At 44.1% G+C, this 10,968-nt stretch overlaps 1 protein-coding gene across 1 annotated transcript in view; it reads left to right on the top strand.

The window, feature by feature from the left end:
• The window catches only part of gpc3 (glypican 3), a gene marked incomplete at both ends in the record, with an annotated part of 109,821 nt that continues 98,853 nt past the window's right edge, over nucleotides 1–10,968 (top strand). Inside the window, one exon of the mRNA XM_083652238.1 lies at nucleotides 1–163. Coding sequence (XP_083508364.1) covers nucleotides 1–163 — 163 coding nt within the window. The remainder of the gene's footprint in view (nucleotides 164–10,968) is intronic.

Genomic DNA, 10,968 nt, shown 5'->3' with positions numbered 1-10,968 from the left:
ATGATCGGCGTGTCCATGTCCAGTGCGCTCTTTCTGTGCGCTTTCCTCCAGCTGTTCTCGCTGCCCGGCGGGCAGGTGCCCGTGCCAAACTGCCAGGAGGTGCGCGCAGTGTTTCAGTCACAACACCCGGGGTCCAAATGGGTGCCCGAAAGCCCAGTTCCAGGTAACTATCACCAGCCGAAACCTTTCACCTGCAATATAGCCTACCGTTTTACGCATATAGATCTGGCAACTTGTCCGCCGTTTTTTAAGTGACATTTTATACTGAAATAATTTATCATAAGTGGAAATTGATGATTGCTATTTTTATGATCGATTGAGAACATTGATTCAAGTTTCATTTCGGGATTCCATTTCTGCCAACGAGCAGAACATCTTTATCATAGTCCCTAAAGGAGCAATGATTTTCTATTTTAATCCTACTGATCTCTCCAGTAGGCTACCAGCAGTGAGAGCAACCCCACACATATTCTCAACCATCTGGCTGAGCATTGACTTGCTCTGACCATGTTTATGTTTATTGACTCGTTTAAAATGCTGGTGTAATTAGGAATATATAAACCACCAGTTAACTCTAAATAAAAAAGCTTAATGAACCAATTAATTGCACTGCACGTTTATAAACCAAGTACAATTCCATGAAATCTGCCTAACTTTTCTCAGTGCTTTTAAATGGGAATTCAGACATGATGTTCTTCTGTGTTTCTTTTATGAGATTAGAGTTGCTGCTGCTGAGTGTTGTTGATCTAGCTGTAGGCTATGTGTAAAACTTCACAAAGTAAGAGTGCTGATAGGGGATCAACTGGAAACAAAGAAAAATCACTCTTATTCTACAGTATAAGGCTTAGGTTCTGTTCAGCCTGGCATTGCCTTTCTGCAACACTGTCATGGATTATAGATCAGTGATGAAATATAGATTTTGCCTATCCCATGAAAACAATCTTCTAAAAGATGTAATCATTCAAACAGGGTAATTATTGTCCTTTGGACCGTGGGAGCTCAAATGTCACCCGAATCTGTCTCGGCTGAGAGGGATGAAGGCATCTTGACAGAACGTGATCTGAAGACTTTGAGACATGAACAAGAGATACATTGAGCTAATCGTTAAATAATTCAGGGCTCGTGGGTTAGAGGGATAACTTGGATCTCCCATCCAGCTTTGCACTAGTCTATACAGTTGTCCGTGTGCACTGATGGCGCCTGTTGCTATTCTGATTCAATATGTAAATTGATATCCTCTCTCGTGTGGCTGAATCACAGCCTGCTGCAAATGTTAATTGGGTGTTTTAGTGTCATGTCAGCGAGGGGAAGTGCTTCAGTTTAACGGTTTTCTCTCTCTCCTTCCTTCGCATCTTCTTGCCAGCAAGTTGTTCAGAAAATAGTACTAAATCTGCTGCGGACACGTACAAGTGTAACAACAACAACAAGGCTCTGTCTTGCATGATAGAAAATGTTTTGGAGAAACAAACAGCAGGGAGACATCTGCAATAGATTTTCAATCATCTTTTGTCACGCACCTTCCACCCCATATTTCTCTATCTGTGGATGCATGCAGCTCCAACCAGTGACTTTCTCTATAGAGCATCAAGCATGATCTGTCAGAAGAAGTGGAATCATAGCAGGCCAAGAGAAACCTTTAGCCTCCCAGAGTCTCAGGCCCAGCTACACTTTCCCAGAGGAATGTGTCAGTGTTGGGCAGCACACAGAGCAGACAGATCAAAACTTTCAATGGAAATTAAACGATATTTTGGTTTCCCACCGTCCCATCTTTACCCCAACTACCCATGATGCTGCTGTTATGGATTAAAAGTTGGCTTTGCGGATGATGTGGGTGCATTGTTGTCATGTTCTTTTACTATTTATGTGACTGCATAGGTAATAACAGTGATCAAGGTTCAAGGTTCAAGGTTACTTTATTTTGTCTCCCAAGGGAGAAATTTGTCTTGGACACAGACCAGCAGCAAACATACACAGTACAGTGCACTACAAAACATTAACAATATGGCACACAGTGACACGTAAATCCCGTCACTCACCAACGTAATAAATAAGACACCTTAACTCCACCTCAGAGCCTTCTACCCCTCTGTCTGCCTTCCGCAAGGAGTCCATTGAGGAGTGTAATTGACAGAGGGACAAAAGAATACTTGTACCTATTATATTTCCACTTATGGACCCCATACCTCCTGCCTGACGGCAGTAACCTATACTCTGGATGAAGTACATGAGAGGGGTCAGACACAATTTTCTTAGCCTGCCCAATGGTAGACTGCTCAAAAATGACCTGGGGAGTAATGGGAGGTGTAGGCATCCCCATAATCTTCCCTGCCATTTTGACCAATCTAAGAATCTCAGTTTTATACTTTACCGTCAGGTTTCCAAACCAACTTGTGATACCATACCTTAACATGGACTCTATGCTGGCTCAGGCCTGTCTTAATGAAACAGGATGTTAAGACTCTGAGTGAGAAACGAGCCCGTGACGGAAGTGGTGTGTTGATTTGAGAATGCCTTCACTTGCTGAGAGGAAGCCTCTTTTCGTTTTTCAACGCATCCCCAAAGTACCTCAGTTCAGGTATCGTCGCATTCAATGTCCCCTAACTGGAGATATAGCGGGGGTTTGCAGTGAGGACGTCGCATGGGCTGTGACTGTGAGTGTGCCACAGGAGGTCTTTAGCCTAACATCCAGCGTGGTCTCCTCACTTGACACGAGCTCCACTGTAACAAAAGGTCATGACCTCAGGAATTTTGTTGTTAAGTTAACTATATTGGTTTTCCCCCCCAGTTTTAATAGCTACATAAATTAGCAAGCATTAGAGAATAGCAAACATTACACACATTCACTCAGTCACCCATTAATGCACACAATACAACATTGAACTCTGTGTAGGGCCTTTTCTCTGTGTATAATAGAGGAAAGTAGAAGGAAGGAAGTAATATAGGAACAGAGGGAATAAAGTACTGCGAAATAATGTTAATACTTCATGTGAGGGGCGTCCGGGTGCCGCAGCAGTAGATTCCCTCTGCAACATGAGGGTCGCAGGTTCGAGCCCCCGTGTTATCTCCGGCTTGGTTGGGCGACGTCCATACAGGCACAACTGGCTGTGTCTACTCTAACTAAATTGTGTTACTTTTTTCCCCAGTGGTATTGTGGTTGGGTTGAGGTGTGAAGTCACTGAGGTTAAGGTTACAGAAGCTTATTAAGCATGAACTAAGTTATTCAGCATTAACTAACCATTAATCAATGTACCCTTAGTGTTACCATAACTAGTGATGACACTGACTTGTCATCCATCACCCTGGACAATATTTGAAGTCCCTGGAAACCATTTTCTTTTATTATTATTATTTAGCATTTTGAGTTCATCACATCACAAGAACCTATGTTAATAAGCCACCAGCCAAATTTGAACGATGATGAACGTCGCAAAGTATATAAATTTAGGTTTGACAGTCATGAGAATCAATTAGATTAGGGGGGTACGGTGGTGCAGTGGTAAGCGCTGTCGCCTCACAGCTCGAAGGTCCTGGGTTCGATTCCCACCTGGGACGCTGTGAACGCTGAAGGAATGCGTGCCCGTCTGCATGTCCTCGAGTGCCCACCGCCCAGGTGGGGTCGTCAAAAAGGGCCTTTCTGTGTGGAGTTTACATGTTTTCCCCATGCCTCCCGGGGGTTTCCTTCATATAACCCTTAACCAAAACATGCAATATCCTGGTTGCTAATGTGGTTCCTCCTCTGGTCGTTAAGGGCGCCTGTTCAGAGGGAGGGGAACTGGTTGGAATAGCGTGAACCTCCCACGTGCTATGTCCTACCGGTGAAGCTTCCTCTGTCAGGTGAAAAGAAGCGGCTGGCTAACTGCCCATGTCTCGGAGGAAGCATGGAGCCAGTTTCGGCTCTCCCCAGATCGGCAGAGGGTGGAGTAGCAACCAGGATAAATAAATTAAATTAGCACTAATGGGGGATAAAAATGGGATAAAAAAATCGGGGGGGGGGGGGGATCAATTAGATTTTAGACTGTCTTTTCTCCCGCGGACTGTGTGGGCGTGTCCCATGTGTGTGCGTGCAGGACTCCTCCGAGAGAGAAAGAGAGCGAGAGAGAGAGAGGGAGGGAAACAGAGAGAGAGAGAGGAGAGAGAGAGAAGGAAAGAGAGATGGAGTGTGTGTGTGTGTGTGTGTGTGTGTGTGTGTGTTCGCTCGTTGCTCGGCGCATACTGACAGAGAGGAAGAGAGACTGCCGCTGCGAGTGCACAGCGCCACTGTGTGTGTGTGTGTGTGTGTGTGTGTGTGTGTGTGTGTGTGCATGCACGTGCATGTGTGTGATTCGATGAAATCTTATGACGTGATAAGATCATTCATTGTAGCACCGCGCACACCGCTCTCTTCAGCGTGATTTCGAATCGCACATAGGTTACGCAAAAACCACGCCCTGTGCCCGCCTACGCAGCAGTCAAGCGCCGGGATTGGCCAGACGCTCATGCTCATGTTGGGCTCTCTGTTACAGGGACACCATTCCTGTGTAAAGCAACAACACCAAGCGAGGCTGCAGCGAGGATATTGAAAGACAAAATCCTACATCGCACCAAAGCATACAATGCATTTTAATGTTATTTGACTTTCTGACCACCCGCCTCAGTGCTTATTATGAGGCCAGAATAACAGATGCTGCTGGCCATTGGGGAGGCTAACCCTTTACTTTTGGTTTTATTTATTGTGTATGATTCAACTTTTTATCTATGATTTTATATTATTGCATGTTTTTGTAGATTGTTGGGACTTCCCTGGCCTGGAACAAACGGCTGGACTGGGGGGGGGGGGGGGGGGGGGGGCTAGGCCTATGTGCTGTAGCCTATTGTATTTTTAATTTCATATTCTTTATAGTTTTCATTTGCAGGTTAAACTGTCAGCTGAGCTCTGTTATTGAAGCTTTGGCTAAAGGCCTGAATTTTACAATGATGTTTTGAAATAAATGTTTAAAAATCGATTGTCTGTTAAAAGCTTGTGTTACGTTTTAATTGCCGTTAATACACTAATAATTAATTTCAATGTCCCCTATCAAGAGCAATTCAGTTGGTTCATGAAATCGCTGGGCTGCATGCCCAGCGATTTGTAAAGTGGGAGATTCCAGCTGTCAAAAGAAGACAAAAGACTTGCTCCTGGCCAATCCCGGCGCTTGACTGCTGCGTAGGCGGGCACAGGGCGTGGTTTTTGCGTAACCTATGTGCGATTCGAAATCACGCCTCTCTTCAATCATCTTCAATGAGGAAGTGGAAATCCAGACCTTGTAGAAAAGTGGCGATTTTGGGGCTTTGGGTTGAGACTAATGTCTCCTACTTTCTGAGGCACACAATTACTCACATAAGACCCTAAATTTAATAGTTAGAAGGTTTTGGTTTCCAGGGACTTTAACTATTATCAAATGTATTTAAATCCTATAAGAGTTATGGCTAGGGGTGTCACGATACACTCAGTTCACGATACGATACGTATCACGATACTGGGTTCACGATAACGATACGATACGATACGATTTTAACAATATTTTTTTAAACTTGAATAATGACAACATATGACTGGTAAAGTAGTATTTTATTTGAAATGCACAAATACAAAACATGCTGTTGTGGGAAATTGTTATTACAATAGCAACTAGAAAAAACATGAGATTGGAGATAAGGCTTATCTTGAAATAGAATGAGTTACACCGTCACTTAGATTTACTTTGAACTAAAAGGTTTCTCAGCAGTATAAATTCTCATTATGCATCTTCAGTTTTTCTTCAAACTCAAACAACAAGACTTTTCTTAGTCTATTTTTTATGCATCTTCAGTTTTTCCTGTCAAGTAAACAGTTTTGCCAGAAACTCAATTGAATGGTTTCTCTCCTGTATAACTTCTCATGTGTCTCTTCAGAGACTTGTTCAACTGAACTACTTTCCACACATTGAACTTCAACAAACAAAGACGTTTCTTAGTCTATTTTTGAAAAAAAAAAAAAAAAAAAAAATCGCGATATGAGATTTCATCTCAACGATACATATCGTGATGTTTTACTATCGCGAAATTTCGTGGGACGATATATTGTGACACCCCTAGTTATGGCACAGTGCTACTTAAATATAGGACTTCCATAAATCTCTAGTTCTCCGATCCATCCATAATGAGCTGATGATTTTTTTTACAGTTACAAAAAGCATGAAATATGCAGTCACTTTTAAAATGATTTGTCTTTTCTTCCCCCCACATATCTTGCCTCATGTATAATTAATCCTTGTCGTTAATTTATACTGAATAAGTCGGAGATTTCCAGTTAGGCTACTGTTCCATCTACTCTAATTTTGTAAACTAGTAGATGCTCGCATAATTTTGCAAGTAAGCATGGAACAGACAAGAGTTCAACAAGAATTCTTCATTGACGCATACAGTATTATTAAAGATTGATGAATTTAAATGTTCAGGATGGCTAGTTCTAATTTAGGGAGCTTGCTTTGTGTGTGTGTGTGTGTGTGTGTGTGTGGGGGGGGGGGGGGGGGGGAGGGGGGGGGTGTGTGTGAGGTGAATGGGGAGACGTGAAGAAGTAGTAGGCCTATGTATTGATATCAACTGTGTGGGGGAGGTGGCTGATTCAGAGATGGCCGCAGGAAGGCAGAGCAGAATTCTAATATAATGCTGCATGTGGTGCCAGGGGGCAACACCAAAAAGCAAGCTCAAGTTTTTCCCCGCACTAACATTATTCAGAAGACCTCACTGCAGTGATCCAACCTTACAGTAGCTAAAGGAAAGCTTAAGATCTAAAAACACACACACACACACACACACACACACACACACACACACACACAGCTGTGGGAGTACTACTCAAGCCTTTTGTTATGACTGTTGCTGTGGGCGGTTGTAGTGTCTGAAGGGGAAATGGAAGCTGGCGATCAGTGCTTCGCAGTGTCATAATACATGTAAGAGGCATATGAGCAGTGCTCAGCACTTACCCCAGGACATAAGGGTTAAAGTAGCTCCATCAGAGCCAGTAATGGTTTGTTTGGACGACTTTGCGAGTCTCTGACAGCAGCTGACCTGATTCATGAGCGAAGGATCAGATTCTCGCTAAATGGAAGACTAATACTAGTTTGCTGGAGGCTCAGCTGACAGCTGGCACTTATTTCAACACAAAATCCTGCATACTGCACTGGCAAGCAGGGAGGGTTTTTTCTTTTTCGGGAGAAGAAACAATTATTGTTTGTATATTGCTTGTAGGACGCCAGGAAAAAGGCCCGGGACGCTGACCCGTTAGTAATGAGTTGCAGGGTCAGGTCGGCATGGCGACGCGCTGTCCTGGGATCCAAGAGAAAAGGGAACGCTGAGCAGACATGGAGTCGTTAGAGGATGAGTTTACAATGCAAACGCCGTGAGAGACACAACAACAATGAACAACATTCCCGCCTTTTAAACGGCAATGGGCACAACTAATTGGCAGATCAATTTGACCCGAAGCGATAGGTCCTTCTGTCCAATTAAACACTGATCGTTTTTTGTTTTTGAATTTTTTTTTAAGCGGTTCCTTTTATCTGTTAAAGAAGAGTGGCTGGGGCTGTTTTGGTGTACGCTTAAAAAAAGAAATTAGGCTCTTTCACAGTCATGCAACCAGCATTCAAATGATTGCTTCATCAAAAGACTAAAGTAGAGCAGCATGTGAGTGAGCCACTAAAAAGACTTTAAGACAATTAATCCCCACCCCAGTAGCTAATGATATTATTATTCCTGAGGTTGGTTGTAAATTGTGCTATCTTTTATTTCATTTATGCGTATTGTCTCTGTAAAGTGGCTTATTTTGCCCTGGAGAGAAAACCATGGATTCCCACTCGACTTGGATGTATAATTCATGCTCATAATCAACAGTCTTTAACATATTCTATATCTTAATACATCGTGTTTTTCCCCCCATGGTCTCCATCATTAAACATGCATAGTGATATAGCGTTATAATTGGCGCAGAGGAAGTAAGAGACACATTGTGCTTGCCCCCATTCTCTTGGCTTGGAGTCTCTGAGCTTGTTAAAGATGTCAGGAGAGGGACTCCATTTCCTTGTGTACACAGGACTGTCATGCCACCCGACTGGGCTCGTCATCACCCATGGCATTTCTGCAAGAGCCAAGAGAAACAGAGGTTTTAAAAGGCGGTTATGACAACTCGTAGGGCATTTGGAGGGGAAAAAAAGGCACTCAGAGACCTTGACACTCGTGAAAAAGCAATGTGCTGCATGTAGAACTATCTGAATATTGACTGAAACGACATGATTAAAAGGCATCAGCTTGACCTGAGATTGTATGCTGAGGAAATTTACATCTAAATTGGTCCCAGCCTGCACCTTGTCTTTCTTCATTTTGTCTGCGAGAAATTACCATCAGGACACACAAAAATCGACCAATTAGACCAATAACAGGCTGATGGAAAGGTGCTCCCTGTGCCTGATAGCAATTAGGCTCCAGGTAGGTGGAGTGAAACGAGCTCGGCGCAGACAGAGGATGACAAGGAAGGGGGAATAAAGAGATGGCGAAGGTGAAAGAGAGCAGAGCGTGCGGAGCAAAGGAGCGGAGCGGGAGGCTTATTCCCAAGTGGTCTGTCAGTCAGAAGGAAGGCTTTATTTAGAAAGTGTAATTTTATTATTTGTGTCACTCCGGGGGGAATCATTTTCTTTGCCGAAATCCTTTGCTCATTCCTCGCCGCGGTGGAACTTCTGTAATGAAATACATTCATCATCTGCAAAACGGCAAACCGGCCAGATGAGACTGTCTGTTTTGCCGGAGATAATTGGTAAATCCCTGTCTCTCGCCCAATGTGCGCTCACCTCACCTATGGTGGTATTGACAGTTTAATAATTCTGCCCCTGCAGCCTGAAATTAACTTGATCTTATCTTGTCAGGAGTCCTTTGTAGATATTGATTTAAGATATTACACCTGTCAGTATGCATAAAGGTGCCGTGCGACAGCTTTATTGCTGTTTCGCAGTCATTAAACTGCATCAGGCTGAATTCAGGTAGCCTATATTGGGACATCAGGTAAATTGGGACAGCGTTCCTGTGACATCACGTGGGGGTCAGCGTCAAACAGGAAGTTCACCCCAAAAAGCAAGGTAAGATAAATTAGGCCTACGCTTCGGCGGGGGATGGGCGGGGGGGTGCTCGGTGCACGGTGATGCTTTTAATTCCTGGTTATGTTTGGGCAACTAAAAGAACTTGGTTATGGTCATGGTTACAGTTAAAAACGTTGGAGTCTGCCAGACAATGAATGTACCCCCCCCCCCCATAAGGGCATGGCACCTGTCTGAAAAAATAGTGGAGGCTCTCTGAGGCCCACCCCTTACAGAATGCGCAAAATGGTTTAGTCCGCCCCTGCGAACGAGTGACTGCTGCTGATGCTGGAGCACTCGTAACCTCGCGTCACCAGGCTCTTCTCGGCGAGAAAGAGCCTGGCCTCCCTTTACAAGTGATTTTGTCACCCTTTCTGGTTCCGGCCTAGAGCCCGCCCTAGACAGGGAGTAACAGCGGCAACTTTTACGTTAACTTGACAATTAGACACAACGTATCGGAAAGGCAAACAACAAAACAAAAGATGGACGTACCGAACGAAGTTTTTGAAGAAGTTCTTGTAGAAACATTGCGGATTCACAATCTCACATCTTTTAAGCCAATACAGAAGCTTTGCATCAGACAATTAATCGAGGAATGAGACGTCAAGCTAACGGCAACAAAGACGTTTTTTGGCGCACTTCCTTCCGGTGTTCATTCTGGTTCCGTGGTTTACGCCCCCATGACAAACAGCGGGGTGAAAGCAGAGCCATGTAGATAGAAGAGTCCCGACATCTCCATTCACTCCAATGGACCAGTTTTTTACTCTCAAGAGTTCCAGCAAGTAAGGTCCTGTCGAGTTGCAGCAAAATAGACAGTTTGTGTTGTACTCTGAAAGGGTTTTTCCCCCCTTTAATCAAATTGTACATTATCAGCTTTATTTTAGCATGCACAAGTAGCGCGAGACCCATTCCTGGCTGTTCATTGGCTAATGAGTCTCGCATTTTGGTCCTCCGCTGACGCCACTCTCTCGGCGACACTAGTGCCCAGACTCGATGCCCAGACTAGAGCACTCGTGTGCATGCATAGCCTCAACCAATGCAAGACAAGCCTTCATTCTTCAGGTTGGTTCTTCAACCTGTTACCTGAAGAATGAAGGCTGAGTCTCGCGTTGAGGCTATCATGTGCACTGTGATAGTCATGTCAGTCTTTCCCAAGAGCCTGGTGACGCGAGGTTAGTCTTTGCCCGAATCCCCAGGAAATGTGGGTACAAAAAAAAGAAACACGTGACGTTAGTAAGAAAGAGAAATGAAGCAAACTGAGGGAAAACAACTGCCAACCAATTTATTTCAAACGAAAGGTGAGCAGCGCAGCCGCATTTGCATTAATCAGTATAATAGATGAATCCGCATCACATAGCTACAATGTCATACGAGATATCAACATTACCTCGTCCGGGCATCATGAAACACATGGCCTCTCAGTTTCAGCTGTCACCGAGTGGAGGAGCAGCGCTGCGCATCCTCATCTGTTGTGAGACAAGGTGAGCTCATGCATGCATGAAGTGGCTAACTAGTCAAAGTTATTACAAGCGGACCTCTAAAAGACAGGTAAACTTTGGAGCAATATTTAGCCCTTTTCCAGTAAGCTAGCATGACATGCATCAACCGTGGGCTAGCTCCTAGTTCCGTTTGTGAAGCCAACGCGGAAGTAACTTAAACCTGCATTATTTTTGACTGGCCTGCAGGGGGCGACTCCACTGGCTGCAAAAAGAAGTCCGGTTACATGGAAGTGAATGGGGAAGTGAGCCTAGTTCTCACTTGATTTATGGCCTCAGTAAACACTTTCCTAATGAACAGTGTTGTGCAAGTTCACACTTCACAAGAGCTAGCTCAAAGTTCAGCTCAC

This window comes from Poromitra crassiceps (genome assembly GCF_964638095.1).
Source record: "Poromitra crassiceps genome assembly, chromosome: 15".
NCBI lineage: Eukaryota > Metazoa > Chordata > Actinopteri > Beryciformes > Melamphaidae > Poromitra > Poromitra crassiceps.
The sequence above is the reverse complement of the archived record's forward strand: the minus strand, read 5'-3'. Positions and strand labels throughout refer to the sequence as shown.